Genomic DNA, 20474 nt, shown 5'->3' on the forward strand with positions numbered 1-20474 from the left:
GGCATTTGATGCTCATTAACTGTTAGCTATTAATATTGATATTAACTTCTAATACAATAGAAAATACATACAAATAGAAAATATATATGACTTATCAACTAAATAGGTACAGTGGAACTCTATCACAAAACTCTGAAACACAGGGATTTTAAAAATTGTACTGTATGTCTTCAGTGAATAAACAGAGGTTATGTGTTAAGACCCATTGCTGGGTATCGTCACTACAAAAATAAATGTGACAGTGTCCTCTTTTATCAAATCACTTACAACAGGGTCTCAGAAGACTAATGACTTCACGTTTCTGCAGTGTATTCAATTATTCGTTTTTCGAACAAAATCCACTTGCTCACATAGGTAGTGTCCTGCTAACAAACTTAAGTTTTTTTATTTTAAACACAAAAGGAGAGAAAATGTCCTCCTCCCATTTTCAGCTAAAGGCTCTACTAGAATATGTGGCAGGTGCTGAGATTTATCATAGCTGCTGGATTACGTTTCTAAGCTCTATTATCATCACTGTGTACTTCCTGAGGAAGATGCCTATAAATAATGCTGGACACTCACCACAGACTGACCCTCGCACTAATCTCCTTAGGTGAGGTCTCTCTGGGAGGTAGCGATATTTGCATCCAAATATACTGAGGTTTGAGGTGTGGTCTCCAAAGAAACGGAGCTGGCGGTATCTCTCCCCACATCGATAACAAAAATTAGTGTTACACTGTGAACAGGTCATATGGTCACATCCTTCAGTTCTCTGGATGTGGATCTGTAACAGAAAAAGAGGGAAAGAAGAACAAGGTTATTACATTTTTAATAAAGTATGTATGAAACAAAAGATACAAGTTTCACCAAAATAAAAGCCTTACGTAGCATTTCTGAAGCTGTGAGTTTGCTTATAATCACATTCTTTAAGGCCATCTTTATAGCAAACCCTTTAGATGTGTAAAGCTCAATAACATTTCAGATGTTGAAGCTGTTGGCTTATTTTGACTAATATAAACAAACACATCCTGAAGAAAATTCAATTATCTTTCAAGACATATATCTCACTCAATGATTAGGAGGCAATTTATAATGCTGTGAAGGTACATTTTGTTGATGCTATGATAAGCAAAAATGAGGTGACCTGGGAAATATGAAGAGACAAAGAGGATTCTTTAAAAGAAAGGACTACATAAAATTTTTTAAGTGACAGAAATTTCTGTTTGTGTAAGAGAATGACAGTAGGTGGAAAGTGAAAGTGAAAGTCGCTCAGTTATGTCTGACTCTTTGCAACCCCATGGACTATACAGTCCATGGAATTTTCCAGGTCAGAATACTGGAGTGGGTAGACTTTCCCTTCTCCAGGAGATCTTCCCAACCCAGGGATCAAACTCAGTCGGGCAGATTCTTTACCAGCTGAGCCACCAGGAAAGCCCCAGTAGGTATAAGTGTATTTGCAATACCATTTTAGTTCCAAGCTCTAATTTTAGTTGCAAATGCCTGTACAGGACTGTGTATACAATGCTACCTGCACAACTGTTGTCATTGTCAAGTTAACAGGAAAATACAGAAGTTGTTGCTGTCAAGTTACAGGTAAATACTGAGGTTACTTCTTATCTCCCAGGCTACAATTTAGATGATATTACTTACATGAGAATAAAAATGTGATAATATACATACAGGGACTAACCCATTTTGGAGGCACATACTGAGTCAGATCAATACAATATTGGTTCCATTTATCCGCCCCCTTCACTCACCTAAAACTGCGAGGAACCAAATACCTGGGCAGTGTAACTGACATTCCCTGATTGCCAGGTGATCTCCTTTATCACTTCTTCATATGGACGATTCTTAGACTGAGGCTAGACTAGAGAGTACCTTCCTGGACAGGCAAGGACTAGCTATGGTCAAGGGCATATGGGCATCAGTGGTCAAAGGTAACTACCAATCATTATTTGGTCAACAGAAGCCAAACTTGCTTTTCCTGCTATTGGCCACCTCATCTTTTTCAATTATATTGATTTTTTTCCCCTTTTACCTGGCAGTCCCTTGAGAGTGGACCCAGGTTTTGTGGAGCCTGAAGGTTATCTAATTAGAGAGGCTCAGGGGGTGCAGTGGTAAAGTTCGCCTGTCAATGCAGGAGGCATGGGTTTGATCCCTGGGTTGGGAAGATCTCTTGGAGAAGGAAATGGCAACCCACTCCAGTATTCTTGCCTGGAAAATGCCATGGACAGAAGAGACTGGTAGGCTACAGTCCATGAAGTTGCAAAGAGTTGTAGATGACTGAGCACACACACTTACAGGAGAAGCATGCAAATTACAAACTGGACGCCTACAAAGAGTCCCACGCAGGTGAGGATCTCTGCAGCTTAAGCGCTGCAGCTTCCTGGTAACTTCTCCCCTGGTGGCCCCGTACTGCCTGCTTCTCTGAATAATCCTGACGAACAACTGCTGTGACTGCATCCACTTAGCAGAGCAGATGGCATTTAGGAACGATGTAGGACAAGGCCCTACTTAACCCTTGAATTATTTCTCATCCTTTAAACCACCTGAGCATTAGGAGAAAACATGTTCAGAGACAACTGCTAAGCATCCAAAATAAAGGTTACTTCTTCATATCCTCAACCTTTGGACTGTATATTGTATTTGATCTTGATATGGAGATAATACATCTTAACAGATTTCCTAGTCACATACCATAGTGTTGTATGTGACCTATAAAGGGAGAAGGGCTAATATTTGCTTAGAGCCTATTATATACCAAACTTTGTACATACATAGTATCTTTACCCTCATGACCAACCATGAGACTGGCATGTTTATTCATAACCAGAGCTCAGGAAAGTACTCTGCTTGCATGAATGGAGAAAGGATTTTGATTCATGTCTATTTCGTTATTATGCTAACATGCAAGTGAAAGTGTTAGTTGCTCAGTTGTGTCCGACTCTTTGTGACCCCATGGACTGTAGCCCGCCAGGCTCCTCTGTCCATGGACTTCTCCAGGCAAGAATACTAGAGTTGCTTGCCATGCCTTCTCCAGGGGATTCTTTGCAACCCAGGGATTGAACCCAGGTCTCTCACATTGCAGGCAGGATCTTTACCATTTAAGCTACCCAGGAAGGTAAGCACCCTCTTATCATAAACTTAAACACAAAACCAGAGGGTCAATCATATTCTTTGCTGACAGTATCATCATGTCTGCCTCCTGCACAGGCATGTCTGAGTCTTTCTGCTTGGTTTAGTTGCTCTCTGGACTAATCCACATTCTTGCTTTAAAATAATATTCAAACTTTTTCTGACAGGAAACTTGTTCTAATAAGTTAAACTTGTCACTGACAGTTCATTTGCCTCAAAATTTCCTATTCAATTTTCACTGTTGTTTTACATCTGTAATACTTTTCATTGTGTTCTAAAATCTTTACGTGGTATACTCATTATTCATTTAAATACCGAAGACTGTAATTTCTAGCCTATTTTAAGTCTTTCCTTATTTCAAAAACAACATTCAAAACATAGCAGGCTACTAAAGTACTGTTAGTCCAATAATATGTCTTCACAGGAAGTGATAAAATTCTAACCTCTGATAATACCCTAAAGGAACCCTATATGTTGCAGGGTTATATGGTTCTATAGAGTAATTTAAATATTTTACACGCATAACAGCAATGATTTAATCATGAAAAATGGTTTCAGAACTTCTGTCAGGTACATAGTGAATCCTTTAATACTATTGCAAATATATCTTTTTTTTTTTTTATAAATTTATTTATTTTAGTTGGGGGCTAATTACTTTACAATATTGTAATAGCTTTGCCATACATTGACATGAATCAGCCATGGGTTTACATGTGTTCCCCTTCCTGGACCCCCCACCCACCTCCCTCCCCATCCCATCCCTCTGGGTCATCCCATTGCCCCTGCCCTGAGCCCTTGTCTCATGCATCGAACATGGAATGGTGTTCTGTTTCACATATGATAATATACATGTTTCAATGCTATTCTCCCAGAACGTCCCACCCTCACCTTCTCCCTCAGAGTCCATAAAATTGTTCTATGCATCTGTGTCTCTTATTCTGTCTCGCATATAGGGTTATCGTTACCATCTTTCAAATTCCATATATATGCATTAGTATACTGTATTGTTGTTTTTCTTTCTGGCTTACTTCACTCTGTATAATGGGCTCCAGTTTCATCCAAATATATCTTGATTATATATGAATATTTTATAACTTCAGGCTAAAAGAGAAATGAACTGACATAATGCAAGTTAACTTGTAACAAGAGACATGACTTTTCACATTTGCTAATAAGCAAGTTATAATTTTGAACTTCTAACACCCAGAGGATGATAAATTTCATGTGCTAAATGAGTTCCCTGAATATATCTTTAAAGGTCACTCTTTTCAAAACATCAAGGCTTTTAAAAGTAGGTTTAAATTACATTTATGTAAAGTCCATTTTATTTCTCAGTGAAGCTTTAAAAAAATTCTTATTATAGCTTCAAAACATTCATCAGTTTATCTCTGCTAAAAAACAAACTAATTGTCCAAGTGTAATTCAGCATCAAAATTCTGTATTTAATTAAGAAATGGAGACAGAGTAAGACAGCTGAGATATTTCTAATCCACTAAATTAAACTGACTCCCCATAAGCCACAAATATCATTTGATTTGTTATCACGGACAGGGTTTCTTCTCGCCATCTATACCAAATAAAGATGGCTGATACAGAAGGAGCTGAATATTTAAACACTACATGTTGCTTATGTATCTCTATATTTACAAGTCATAAGATCAAATGTTCAGGATATGCCAGATATTTCTTTAATATGAGCTTGATATTAAGTCCACATAGTAGCAGTACATTGAAATGACAACATGGACCACCTCTGAGCCTACGGCATTCTTTCCAGGACATATGGACACCTGCAGTAAGACATTCATCAGTGTGTGTACCTCCCTCTTCAAGCTGTTTACATTTAGTTTAACAAAATGCCCACAAATTATCTTAAATTCTATCTCTACTGAACTAGAATTCAGCTGTTTATTTTCACACAGATTCTACTTAATTCTAAGGTGGAAAAATACCAATAAATGTACTGCTAAATATCCAACCCATTTTATAACTAAATCAGTACACACCTGCCCACAAGTATTTATCTCCACTCTCACTAAGAATTGAACATTTATTTTATCCTTTAAGTGGGAAATGATAACTAAATTAACTGTCATCTATTATTGTTCCCAGTAAGATTTACTCTATGTATAAATGATTTTAATATATGCATTTGCCTCAGTGGCTTTGATATTGGGAGGGAGGAATTAGAAACAATAATTATGAGAGTAGGTTTTGAAGATCCGATGACTAACTCTTAGTTTATCTCACCATACTAATTCTCCACAATACAGGGTTGGTTTTTTTTTTTTTTTAATAATTTTGTTTGGCTGTGCTGGGTCTTCAGTGCTGTGCAGGCTTTTCCTTAGTTGTGGTGCTTGGGGCTACTCTCTAGGTGCAGTGTGCGGGCTTTCACTGCAGCAGCTTCTCTTGTTGTGCAGAAGGGCATGGGCTCCAGGGCACGGGCTGCCGTAGTTGCGGCACGTGGGCTCTGTAACTGCAGCTCCTGGGCTCCAGAGCACAGGCTCGATAGTTGTGGCACACGGCCTTAGCTGTTACGTGTCTTCCTGGATCAGGGATGGAACCTGTGTCTCCTGAATTGGCAGGCAGATTCTCTGACATTAAGCCACCAAGGACGCCCCAACACAGGGATTTTTAAAAAGCAAACATATATGCAAAGCCTTCAAAGACCTGATTAAAAACATGTACCTAGAATTACTTGCCCAATTGTGAAATAAATAAGGGAAAAAATGAAACAATTCTAGAGATGCTACAACTCCTCTGTGTCTTTTCTGGGGCCATGGCTTAAGGAAGCACTTCATTAAGTGAATGTGCAAGTCAAGAAGGACAATGTTCACATACAAAAAAGGTGTAAGAAATCTCAGCAAATGGTTTCCAAAGCAATCAGTCCAATTTAGAACAGGAAGTCAGCTGGTTTCAAGAATGTCTTCAAAAAATAACAATGGAATATACAACAAGCAATAAAATTTATGAGGAACTAAATATTAAATAACATGATAAATAAAGTGGGTATTTCTATTCCCAATAAGGAAGGAAGAAAAACAATAAGGACTTTCAGGAAAAACAAAACAAAATAAAGGGCATGTAAGGTTCAAATATGAGGCATAACAAACTACAGCATAATTGAGCAACAGAGTACACAAAGATGCAAGGGGCACGTTTCCTAGAAGTTGTGATTCCACAGACAGGGAAATGTAATCCTCGTTCCATAATTATATGTTCTTGATACGTAAACACTCAACTGGTTTTCAAATATTACAGTAGTTCTTTAGAAAAAAAGTAGTAAACATGAGAATAGAATGTGGAGGTTACTAAATTTGACAATATAAAAACAGTTACAGCTTACAGAAAATGGGAAACAGAGAAGTAGCAAGGATTGTAGGAGGACTCGATCCTCATATACACCTAAAACCATCAGACACTGGACAGAAGTTTCTATACAATACGTAAAGATGAAGGATAATCAAAAGAGCTAAAATAGTAACTACCAAAAACTGGAATAGAAAGACAGAGAGAGGACAGATAAGCAGCATGAATCCTGTAGTGTGAACTGTGGTTCCCTCTATTTCGGCAAACAATTCTGTAAAAAATAAATAAGATGTTGATTTCAGAATCATTTGGTGTCTCCTGCTATGTTAGTTTTTAAAGCCATACTCTAACTTCAATTGTCCTCTAATGTAATGTACTTTGGCCACCTGATGCGAAGGGCTGACTCACTGGAAAAGACCCTGATGCTGGGAAAGATTGAGGGCAGGAGGAGAAGGGGACGACAGAGGATGAGATGCCTGGATGGCATCGCTGACTCGATGGACATGGGTTTGGGTGGACTCCGGGAGTTGGTGATGGACAGGGAGGCCTGGCGTGCTGCGATTCATGGGGTCGCAAAGAGTCGGACACGACTGAGCAACTGAACCGAACTGAATGTACTGGTTTGCTTTCTTATGGGGAATTTCATACATAATTCAGTCTCATGATTGATTTATGATGACACATTCTTTGAAGAAGAGTGTAGAAGACTGTCTAATTCTTATTCCTCAGAGTAGAACTGCACTACAAATTAGCCCCTAAGTCTCTTCCTTCTTGACCATACTTCCCTTGACCCCATAACCCATATCCTCAGAAATTTCCAGATGTCTGTTTTCCCCTCCTCCTCACTCATCTTCACCCCTTCCCTTCTGTAGCTGTGCACCACTTAGCCTGCTAATAGTTCATGAGTCTCCCCATCCTAATAAATCCTTCCTTTGATTCCACATGACCTTCGAGCCAATGATTAGCCTCACCCTTCCATTTTAACTAAGTTTCTTAAAAGAAGAGTCTATTCTCACTGCTTTTCTTACTTCTTAATTCTTCCTCAGTTGACTGCAATCCCATGTTACTGAAACATCCAGATCAACTGTGTTTCTCCAGGAAATAGTTATTCATTCATTCATTCATTCAATAAATATTTATTTGCTCACTGATAAAAGCCAACATGGCTTCTGTCCTTAAGGAGCTTTTACTCTAATGTATTGATGTTGCTGCTGTTGTTGCTGTTCAGTCACCCAGTCGTGTCCAACTCTTTTCAACCCCATGGACTACAGCACGCCGGGCCTTCCTGTCCCTCACTATCTCCTCAAGTTTGCCCGAGTTCATGTTCATTGCATCGGTGATGCCATCCAGCCATCTCATCCTCTGATGCCCTCTTCTCCTTCTGCCCTCAATCCTTCCCAGCATCAGGGACTTTTTCAATGAGTCAGCTGTTTGCATCAGGTGACCAAAGTACTGGAGTCTCAGCTTCAGCATCAGTGCTTCCAATGAATATTCCGGGTGGGTCTCCTTTAGGATTGACTGGTTTGATCGCCATGCTGTCCAAGGGCCTCTCAGGAGTCTTCTCCAGTTATCAGTTCAAAGGCACTGATTCTTTGGCACTCTGCCTTCTTTACAGTCCAACTGATTGACGTGATAAATTGTACAAATAAACAGACACTCATAAGCTATGATAAATGCTATGAAGGATAAGGATACGGTATGAAGAGAGTACTTAACAGAAGGAGCTTGATCTGATCTAAGGGTCAGAAGAGGCTTGTCTAAGGAAGTGTCAGTTGATCTGAGAAATGAAGAACAAGTTAAGTTCACCAGTTAAGAAGACTCAGAGGTAGGGGGACCATTCCCAGAACGGCATATTCAGGGCACTGTATCCATGAAATGATACATGAAGTGAGATGATTAGATAGCATCAACGCCTCAATGGACATGAGTCTGAGCAAACTTCGGGAGATAGTGAAGGACAGGGAAGCTTGGCATGCTGTAATCCATGGAGTCGCCAAGAGTTGGACACAACTGAGTGACTGAACAACAACCACAACATTCATAAAATGAGAAGCAACCTATACTAGCCCTATCACAGTATTTCTCAGTCTCTATTTTAAACCTCTTTAGTTATATGCCTCTCTCTGCTCAAAATCTCTACTCTCCCTGTTGATAAGATCTGAAAGAGTCCATATCACATACATCTTGTTTGTTATTTTATTAAAGGGAGTTGCACAGATCCTGTCACATAGCATGTTCTCAATATGCATTAAAAGAACAAGTGAGTATTATCCATGTCCTCTACTTGCCAAATCCAATGAATACATTTTTAATTAAGTCTTATTGTATTTCTCAGTGTCATTTAATCGGTTGGTCACTACTTCCTTCTGACCTTTGATATACTCTTGCTTCAATGACACCTTTTTCTCCAAAAGCTCCTATCTCTCTTAGGTTCCTATTTCTTCACTAATCTCTTAATTCCATCCATGAATCACCACTTTGCATACACTTCGCGTAGTCTCTTCCATACTCAAATGGCCTCAACTTCCCTCCATTGGATTTCATTTTTAAATTACCACTGCAGACCTTGCTCCTGAGCTGCAGAGTCATATAGCAACTATTTGGGGGTCATAGACACCTGTATGCCTTACAGCCATCTCAAAGTCAAATAAGCAAAACCAAACTCATAATCACTGCAAGGTTCCTTAGCCCAACAACAACAAAAGTAACTCTGCCTCCATTACTTTATCTCAGTTTATGGTATCTGGGTACCATGGTCCGGATGGTAAAGAATTTGCCTGCGATGCAGGAGACCCAGGCTCAATCTCTTGGTCAGGAAGATCCTCTGGAGAAGGGAATGGCAACCCACTCCAGTATTCTTGTCTGGAAAATCCCATGGACAGAGGAGCCTGGCAGGCTACAGTCTATGGGGTTGCTGAGTCAGACATGACTGAGCAGCTAACACTTTCACTTTTTATGGTATCACCATCCATTTAGATACCTAAGCTAAATATCTAGTTATTATCCTCTTCTCATTTCCAGCTATCTATCAAGATCAGACAGTTTTAGTCCCAGGATATTTATCAAACACTTCTCTTCTCCAGCCTTTGACCATTACCTTAGCTCATATAATCATCATTTCCTTCTAGATGTCTACAACTACCTTCATATGATCAACAGCAGCCAACCTAAGGTACTGATATAAATTGGATACCACACCATTCCCATCCTCCACACCATTCAGTCTGGAGGATGAAATCCAAGTTTCTTAACATTGCATGCAAAGCCCAGGCTTCTGTTTGTATCTGTTACCCCACCTTTCACCACTTCCTTCTGTGAACCTTACTCTTAAGGAACCACAAAATGCTTGTGGCTCCACTACATACACTCATTTCCTGGCTCTGTGTCCTGTGCTTTAAGTGTTATACTCTCACCCCTGGATACCTTCATTACGTCAAAATCCACCCAGTAATTCTCAATAACACAGCTCTCCCTGGTTTCCCCAAGATGAATGGAGATATCCCCTTTACCATGAACTCATCTACAATACTCGATGCAAAGCCCTAGAAGTGCAACAGTGTTTTGTCATCTTCCCGCGTAACCTCTGAGTGTTCCCTTATGCAGGTTTCATGAGAAAAATGACCATGTTGTACAGAGCACATGATGGAGTCTCACTAAAAGTGCATGTAAGGAGTAAAGTAAAATGACATTCATTCACTCATCAACTGTCCATTTTCCCAGCACTGCTTTTAAATGTTCAAGGTATCTCAAGGATCAAAACAGATCAAAACCCCTGCTCTCATGATGCAAAATATATCCACTGTTTTAAAGTAATAAGCAATATGGTGCTATGAAGAAAAAAAATAAAGCCTATAAAGGGCATAAGGTAGGAGAAAGTGATTACTGAGAAGCTGAATTTTGTTCAAAGACATGAAGGGAGAGAGCTGGGCGTGCAGGTATCTGGGGAATGCATATTTCAGACAAAAGGAAGAGTAGGTATGGAGACCCTGAGAAGGGAACATGCCTGGTGCTTCTGAAGCACAGCATAGAGGGCAGGGTGGCTGGAGGAAGGCAAAGAAAGTGCAAAATGAGGTCAGAGGGATAACGGGGTGGAGGTGTGAGCAGAGTGTGGTGTGTCATATAGTCACTGTAAGCACTAGCTTTTGCTCTGTGTGAGTGGGAGACATGGAGGACTTTGAGCAGGGAGTATGTAATCTTCCTTATGTTTAAACAGTCTCCTTCTGGCTGCTGGGTTAAGAACACTGTGAAGAGTAAGAAACCATCAGGAGGTTGTGGCAAAAGTCTTCGAGACAAAAAGATGTTGATGTCCTGAACCAGATTAGTGACAGTGGAGGTGTTGAGAAACAGTCAAATTCTGAATATATTTCGATGGTACAATCTACAGAAGTTTATGACTGATGGTATGTGGGGTGTGAGAGAATGAGGTCAGATTCTTGACTTGAGCAGCTAGAAGGTTGGTGTTGCCCTTCACGGAGATGGAGAAACTGTGCGAAGGTACATCTTGGGGAGAGCAGAGGGAACTTTGCTGGAGAAGTCCATTAAGGCAAGCAAGTGAAGACGCTGCTTATGCATTTGGATGTAGATCTTTTCTCATACTTCTCTAAACTGCTGATTTGCCTACTGACTGCTGCTACCAACAAAACATGTACCCTGTCTGGAATTCCAAGTTGAGTTTACTGCAGAAATAAAAAGCAATTTTTAAAGCTGGAAATGAAATGAAAAGGAAAGGAAATGAGCCATCATAGAAAGCTTTAGATCCTTTAGAAAAACTGGCCCCATTGGTATCCACACAGAAAATGGGCAGATTTTTACTCCACTCTTCCGTGTCTACACAGCTCACTAGAAATCCTCTCAGAATCCCTCATTTCTATCAGAGGTTCTCCACATGGACTCTCAGTCCCTTGGAGATGCTTCAGAATTTCTTTGGTAAGGGGATGTTTGCTAGTCACAAAGGTGGCTGATGCTGGCATTTTGGGTTGTTCTTCAATGTTTCAGACATCTTGCTCAGAAGAGTATTAAGTTCCATCCATATTATTTTCTAATACATTGGACTATAAGAGAGTCTCTTTATAAATATATGAACACAGAACCTAACCTCATCTTACATATAAACACAAAATATTGTTTGTATGGTTTTAATAGATAATTTTCTAATTACTATATAACTACAGCATAAACTGAGAAAGATTGATTTAGACTCTAACTCCATTTTACATATGTTTCAAAGATGTATGTATGGTTTTAAAGTATCCTGAATTTTCTAGCAATATAATCACATGTATTCATATGTATATATGCATATACATATATAAGAACACATACTCACACATATAAACATACTATTTTGTCTTGAAATTAAAGGATAGGTATTGATAATATTTAAGCTTCACTTCATGGTTTCTTAAATCCAAATTTGTGCATTTTAAATGGGTTCAAAAATCTGATTGCTTCTTCTTGTCTTTTAATGCCATAGTACCTGAACATTTACATGTGAAATATATATTATTATATATTCACTTATTGTTATTCTATTCTACTATTCTATAAGAATAACAATAGATGACTGTATAATATTTGTTATTCTTTATTGTTTATATATATTTATTTGTTATTCTATATTAAAAAAAAAATGGGGCTTCCCTCGTAGCTCAGTCAGGAAAGAATCTGCCTGAAATTCAGGAGACTTGGGTTTGATTCCTGGGTCAGGAAGATATCCTGGAGAAGAAAATGGCAACCCACTCCAGTATTCTTGCCTGGAGAATCCCATGGACAGAGGAGCCTGGCAGGCTATACTCCATGGGTCACAAGAGTCAGACACAACTCAGCAAATAAACCATCACAGATTAAAATTAGGACAATATATTGATTTTTCATGAAATGCTGTATGTACTAACATTATACATTTAATCTCAGGCAGCTAATTAACATTAAAGTTATTAGTCATAAAAAATGGGTCATGGATGCAATACAGTTTATATCCTAGAAAATATCTGCCACCAAACAATCAGGCTCTTCTCACAACTAATGTCTAGATTTTGCCACTTCAAGAAAACAGTAGCAGTGATAACTACTGCATCAAACTTAGTGATGTCAAGCAATCTGGAGAGTTAAAGTGGGTGATTAGTGGTCAAGGAAAAGCTATTTTATCCTCTACAACAGGCACTATCTAAAAGCAGTCACCAGCCCTTGAACATACTTTTGCAGTGGCATGTGAAGTGCCAAAGAACTGCAGGATTATCTATAAAATCCAACATTTATATTCTAAATTCTTTCCTTAGCAACCATAGGCTACACAGCTGTAGCTCAGATATAAGAACCTACAGAAAGAGATTTGTGCTAATTTGATATGAACAGGAGGAAATTAATCATTTCCGTGAATCAATATATTTTTTCCCAGAGCAGCCTTTTATAGGATTTAAGAGAATAAAATATCTGAAGGGAAATATCTTGACAAGTAAATTCCTTTAATTTCAAATTCATAATAAATTATGGACGAATATAATTCATTCCTCTGCCTGCGTTTTGGCCCAGTTACTTAGCCTCTCTGAAACTGTTTCTGTATCTTTCTCACAACTTTCCTTAGAGATTTAAATGAGACAATAAATGTAACTCACATACTATTGAACCTATGATCTTATTATTACTGTTGCTGTTGTTCTTTGGCATTCTTAGAATGCTCAAACTACCGCACAATTGCACTCATCTCACATGCTAGTGAAGTAATGCTCAAAATTCTCCAAGCCAGGCTTCGGCAATACGTGAACCGTGAACTTCCAGATGTTCAAGCTGGTTTTAGAAAAGGCAGAGGAACCAGAGATCAAACTGCCAACATCCGCTGGATCATCGAAAAAGCAAGAGAGTTCCAGAAAAACATCTATTTCTGCTTTATTGACTATGCCAAAGCCTTTGACTGTGTGGATCACAATAAACTGTGGAAAATTCTGAAGGAGATGGGAATACCAGACTACCTGACCTGCCTCTTGAGAAACCTGTATGCAGGACAGGAAGCAACAGTTAGAACTGGACATGGAACAAAAGACTGGTTCTAAATAGGAAAAGGAGTATGTCAAAGCTGTATATTGTCACTCTGCTTTTTTAACTTATATGCAGAGTACATCATGAGACATGCTGGGCTAGAGGAAGCACAAGTTGGAATCAAGATTGCCGGGAGAAATATCAATAACCTCAGATATGCAGAGGACCCTTATGGCAGAAAGTAAAGAAGAACTAAAGAGCCTCTTGATGAAAGTGAAAGAGGAGAGTGAAAAAGTTGGCCTAAAGCTCAACATTCATAAAACTAAGATCATGGCATCTGGTCCCATCACTTCATGGGGAATAGATGGGGAAACAGTAGAAACAGTGTCAGACTTTATTTTGGAGGGCTCCAAAATCACTGCAGATTTGGTGATTGCAGCCATGAAATTAAGACGCTTACTCCTTGGAAGGAAAGTTATGATCAACCTAGACAGCATATTAAAAAGCAGAGACATTACTTTGTCAACAGAGGTCCATCTCGTCAAGGCTATGGTTTTTCCAGTAGTCATGTACGGATGTGAGAGTTGAACTGTAAAGAAAGCTGAGCACCAAAGAACTGATGCTTTTGAACTGTGGTGTTGGAGAAGACTCTTGAGAGTCCCTTGGACTGCAAGGAGATCCAACCAGTCCATCCTAAAGGAGATCAGTCCTGGGTGTTCATTGGAAGGACTGATGTTGAAGCTGAAACTCCAATACTTTGGCCACCTCATGCGAAGAGCTGACTCATTGGAAAAGACCCTGATGCTGGGAAAGATTGAGGGCAGGAGGAGAAGGGGACGACAGAGGATGAGATGGCTGGATGGCATCGCCGACTCGATGGGCATGGGTTTGGGTGGACTCAGGGAGTTGGTGATGGTAAGGGAGGCCTGGCGTGCTGTGGTTCATGGGGTCGCAAAGAGTCAGACACGACTGAGCGGCTGAACTGAACTGAACTGCTGTTGTTCAGTCACTAAGTCGCACTCAACTCTTTGCGACTCCATGGACTGCAGCACACCAGGCTTCCTGTCCTTCACTATCTCCTGGAGTTTGCTCAAACTCATGTTCACTGAGTCGATGATGCCATCCAACCATCTCATCGTCTGCAGCCTCCTTATCCTCCTATGAAACACCTTAAAGCTTTATCAAAAAGCATTTAATAATTAAGATCTGGATGGCACACTGGAACTTAGCATCTCAGTATCACATTTGAGGATTTGATAACTAATAAAACTGTATAACAATGGAGAGTAATATGTAATTAATGTCAGTACAGGTAGATAGTATTGCTATTATTACTGCTGTGCTAACCCCACAAAGAAAGACAGAGCATTGTACAAAGGCATTTTATGAATAAAATAAGATGGCATATTAGAACTCAGCACTCCCTGTTCATGTCTTGGCATTTCTTTAAAAAAAAAAAAAAAAAAAGAGAAGTGTCCTGCCTCCTACAAATAGGAAATACGTTGACCTGGAAATAAAATAAATGACTTAATTACTCTTAATTCATAAATCACATTACTTCTATATTAGCCTAATTAATTCTCTCTATTCAATGCTTTGTAAAATGTCCTAAATAGAGATACATAGTTATTTATGTAAGAGAAAAATCCAAGTGGTCAGCTGCCTGTCATCTTGTTGGCTATGACTGCATTTGTTCCACATTATATAAATATTTACATAAATATTTCTCTTATCTGACATTAAGGAAGAAGGTAATTTGTAGCAGGGATGTTTAAAATTTCTAATTTAATAAAAGCTAACCATTTTGAGAAATATTAACCCAAACTTTGCTTTAGTAAACCAAGTATTCTGAGTTTAACTTTTATATGATGAAGAAAAGTTTAACTTTTATGTGAGGAAGAAAATGAAAATGCAACAGTCACATCCTTAGAGAGTGCAGGGGCAAATGCAGATGTGTAAGCAGCTCCAGAAATCTGATGTTAGAGTCCTTCTGTTCCCTTGTTAGGTTTTATTTATTTTTAATCATGAACTATTTCCAACATTTAAAAATTAAAGATAATGGGGTAATAGACATGCATGAATTTATCACCCATTTTTAATAACATTAACATATTACAATATTTAAGAAATATTTTTGAAGAGATAATACTTACCTTAAATATGCATTTTTAATATAATTGTTTCTTTACTTTAACTTCCTGCTGTCTTTAAACTGGCGCTCCCCAAAGTATTGGGTAAAAGGGGCTGAAAATGTGTCCAGCTCTCTTTTAAAAGTATATATGTTAAAAAATATACTCAGTTCAAAATATAAAAAAAGTACTTTTAAAGTATTAAATAAACATTTAAAAATACTTGAAATGCTAAATAATAAGAAATGATCATATGGAAATAGTTTTTCAAGCTTTTCTGGTGATAAATGGTTTCAATCTTCTTAGAAAACAAATGGGCAATATGTACTAAATATTGAATATATTGATATCCTTTAACCTAGTGATTCTATCTTCAGAAAAGGTCCAAAATATAGAAAATATATATTCTAGATGAATATCATTAACAAATTATAATATAGGGATATATTTTTTAAAAATCCCAAACCCAAACAAAACCAGCATTGGTATCTAATAGATGGAAGATATTTAAGCAAATATTACATAGTTGATAAATGTTGGGCTTTCCCGGTGGCTCAGATGGTAAAGAATCTGCCCGCAATGCAGGAGACCTTAGGTTCAATCCCTGGGTTGGGAAGATCCCCCAGAGAAGGGAATGGGAACCCACTTCAGTATCCTTGCCTCGAGAATTCCATGGACAGAGGAGCCTGGCAGGCTACAGTCCATGAGTTGCAAAGAGTCGGACATGACTGAGCAACTAACACTTTCCCTTTCTTTCACTTAATACATGTTACAAAAACTACTTAGTAACATAAGAATGGTTTGAAAAGTTAAATGGAAAAAACAAGGCGTATCAAATTATCCCCATATTACAATGTTTTTTTTAAAGTTACTTAAATAGTGGAAAAATCAAAGCGACACTGATAGATTAATAGTGAGTATACTAGAGTGGTGAATTCTTTTTCTGTTTTCCAAATTTCTATCATATGTTACATGACCTTTATTAAAAAAAATCACTTAAAAATCAAAATAATTATTAAAATTATGGATCAATCTAACATACTGTGCAGGGTACATAAATATACTTTGGTCCCAACAAAATTTTAAACACATTTGATTATCATTAATAAAAACATATTCATATGAAAATATATGATAATTGTTTTGTTCACCTGGAAGCACTGTATGAAATTTTTTTTCATAAGCTCCTAGCATCTTCCTTTTTCATATTTATAAATCTTAAAAGAGTATTTAGGAAAATAAAGCCTTGGCCCGTAAAAAAATATTAATTCACTGAGTAATATCTCCCTGTGGATTTCTACTCTTAGAGAGGTTTCATGGGTAAATATAAAACTTTATGGCTCAACAACAACAACAAAATCAGAATTAAAAATATACAAAATTTTAAAGTCACACATGCTTAAAAAAACCCTAAAACTATTTGTATTCAAAACAAGTCATAAAATATGACGTAACCTGACACAACTTTCATGGAATCTGAATCTCACCAGAAAGTGGGTTCTCTGCTCCACAGGGAATGAATGTAAACTCATTCCATGGTTCTTTGGCCCCTTTCCCTTCATCTAATCAAAAGGTAATTCCTTTTAAAACCTCAACTTTTTAGCTATTATTTGAAAAGAAACCCAGCATGTATGCTTTCTCTTAACTGTTGATATTTGTTAAAGCTGTGGGGAACCGTCAGTGCATTCAGTAAATTCCTTACACCTGGGTGCTTTTCCTTTCAATAAATCAGAGTCCATTTAATGTTAGACTGAAGGATTACAGTAACAAATGTATGTTTTTATGTACTACCTCAGCTCATTGAGAATACCCCTAACGTGTAATGTTGCAGTATTCTTCATTGAGAACACATTCTGCAAGCCACGCCAACTGGCAATTGTTTCACAGCTTTTCAGAGAAATGTAAAGTATTACGAACGAAGTCTCAAGTAGAATGACTTAAACAGGGCTCCTGAATTCCTACTGGCCTTTATTTAGTTTGAAACGGAGCAGTAGCTCTGAATAAACTGAAAAGGCAGGAGGAAGGGGGAAAGGCCTCATTCTCCCATTGTTCTGCACCGGGTGAAAAATAAGTGTACAGAGCAATCAATGCAGCAATCTCAAACAGTCTTAAAACCAAAGGGATAACTGTAGATGGATTTGCCTTCTACAGACAAACAAAGGAAGCGTTTTAACTCAGACACCCATAGCCATCACTTTTAATAGGGCCGGGCCATCCAAACTATTTCAAAATTTTCTTTCAGTTGCTAAGAACACAGCATGTTATTTTAGGCAATGCTTTACTGACTATTAATATACTTATAAACTAGTATGTGATGTTGGTGTAGTCCATCTGTGCATTATATATATATTTTTTTTTCATCTGTATATTTCATCTATATTTTCATCTATAAGCTTCAGAATATACTTATACTACTTCAGGTTGGGTTCACATGATTAATTTTTAAAATTTTTCTGATAACTCAAATTTCCTTTACCTCGGTGCTAAGTTCTCCTGAAAGAAATGGAAAATTCATTCTTGAAATAAAATTTGGCCCAGTTTAGACGTGATATTCAAAAATAAATTTGGCAAAATATGAAAACCACACATGGTGGAGTATACATATACATATGTACACATATAATTTTCTACAGTGAGCTTTAGAAATATAAATACTTCAACAGATCCCTACCCTGTAAGCATCTCATCCAAAGTTTTCTGGCTGGATTTATGTGCTGATTTCTCTATAGGAGAAATTCCTTTCCCTGGCTGTCTGCACGGTTGACTTTCAACGTCTAGGTCTCTGCTCAAATGCCTGCTAACTCTTGATTATTTGCATGATTATCAAGAGAAAATTGAAAAATGGGATCCATAAAGACCTGAAGCTTTTAGCCTCTCCCTCATTTCCTGGTGGCTCAGATGGTAAAGCGTCTGCCTGCAATGCGGGAGACCCAGGTTCGATCCCCGGGTTGGGAAGGTCCCCTGGAGAAGGAAAGGGCAACCCACTCCAGTACTGTTGCCTAGAAAATTCCATGGATGGAGGAGCCTCGTGGGCTACAAGTCCATGGGGTCGCAAAGAGTCGGACACGACTGAGTGACTTCACTTTCACTTTCACCAGATTTACTAAAAACGGAAATGGCCAGTTTAATGTAATCCTAAAATGATAAGCAAGGGCAGAGAGAAAACAAACAAAGGCTTACAAGGATTCAGAGCCTACCTAATTGAGAAGTGATTATAGTACAGTCTGCTAGTGTAAACTAGAAATAATACTTTATATACTTTTCATATGAATTTTTTCTATATATAAATTTCCATTTTTAAATGGAAAATAAGGATTTTGAAGTTTAAGACCCATAGTTGCATGTAGACTCCTTAAATTTTGAAATGTAAGGTAAATAAAAATATACACTATTTCTATATAAAATCTTCATTTTAGCTGTACAATTACTCTTCTAAAATGAAACAGCAAGTATTCTTTTTCTGCATGCCTGCATTAGGGAAGTTACACGTAGAATCACTTCAACATTGTAAATATTACTGTTCAGTGACCCCTAGATGCATACATCTTTCCCTTCCTCCTAAAGGTGGTCTCACCTTGCACTTTGGACACTTCTGGGCATTCCTCTGCCCATGCTCAATTTCGCTGGCCCAGTGACGCAACAGTTTGTCTCCTTTTTTGTACTCCTTGCAGTTAACACCTTCATGCCAAGGAGAGTGGCACTTAAAACACCAGACGAATTGGCAAGTGGGGCACTGGATCTGTGTAAGGAAAAGTAATGTTAAGTACTAGTGGATATATTTAAAGTGTCTAAGAAGATAAGAATGGTGATGCCTGGAGAAATTAGCGAAAGGCTATAATTGGTCCAAATTTAAAATACCTCCCCCTGGATAAAACAAACTACAGTAAGATACGACTACTCCTATATTAAAGGAGGAAAGAACAGCTTTGGCATGGGTGATCAGGCTGTCTGTAGACCAGAGTAGAATTAAACCTTGGGATGTTCTGTAAATCAATTTGGCCTTAAGAAAAGCCCTCAGATTGAAGTACAGAGGTAAAATCTGAAGGTCAAAATGCCCCGAATCCCCACTCAGGCTACCACTCTTGAACTTGCCTGGCCCTTGAACCAGTTTCCCAAGCATTTCCATTGCTCTTGGCTTCATTCACTTTTATAAAATCAAACACCCTGCCCCAGATATTTCATCAAATAAAAAACAAAACAGCAAATGAACTACTACACCAGCATTTGCTATGATAATGGATATCCCTGGTTTGCTATTTATATAAGGGAGATTAATTATAAAAATAATACAAAGGATCTTATTAGAAGACTATCTGTATGGTGGTCTTGTGGCCTGTACCTAGGAAACTATCAGAAGATGTCTTTGTATGGTTACTATGCAGAGGTGTATAGAATGCATGTGTATGTTTTAAAAATATCTGTCTTCCTCTTGACAGGAAAGACATTTTATCCGACTTCCTGCATTTTGAATAACAATGGAGTATCCCACTCTCAAACCATATTTCTGATCCTCGCTGAAACATATGGGTATAACTTGACTTTCTATCTCTGTTTGATTAAAGTCTTTACTAAAATGTCTCACTATAAACAACGATAACTGACTATTCTCTGTGCTCCTGCTTCTTTCTTCACTGAGCATGAGTGAATTTACTGACTATACTTTGAAGATGAGTTAGCAAGTCTTTTCGTAAACTGTACACAATGTCACTACTTTCTTTTTTTGAAAACAGTGGTTCCAATCTATAGGGTAACTGAATGGCAATTACAGTCAACTCTTCTGTTATAACTCTAAGCACTGCAGTATTCACCTATGTCAGGAATAGATCATGTTCTTCCTGTGCAAATATGAGTAACAAAAATACTTTTGCTTTTAACTTGATGGCAAAAGCAAACAGTATTTTGTCATCAATTTTTTAAAATATTCATGTATATTTATTAAAATGC

The 20474-nt window shown here is 38.0% G+C and overlaps 1 protein-coding gene across 2 annotated transcripts in view; it reads right to left on the reverse strand.

The window, feature by feature from the left end:
• RNF217 (ring finger protein 217) overlaps window positions 1–20474 on the reverse strand; it is a 125643-nt gene that overhangs the window by 15912 nt on the left and 89257 nt on the right. For both annotated transcript variants that reach the window (XM_081526136.1, XM_081526135.1), the window contains exons 3-4: window positions 19105–19269; window positions 562–763 (exon numbers count right to left, since the gene is read on the reverse strand). In XM_081526136.1, the coding sequence (XP_081382262.1) occupies window positions 562–763; window positions 19105–19269 (367 nt within the window). The remainder of the gene's footprint in view (window positions 1–561; window positions 764–19104; window positions 19270–20474) is intronic.

This window comes from Giraffa tippelskirchi, chromosome 9 (assembly GCF_054371585.1).
Source record: "Giraffa tippelskirchi isolate mGirTip1 chromosome 9, T2T-mGirTip1v1.2.pri, whole genome shotgun sequence".
Lineage (NCBI taxonomy): Eukaryota > Metazoa > Chordata > Mammalia > Artiodactyla > Giraffidae > Giraffa > Giraffa tippelskirchi.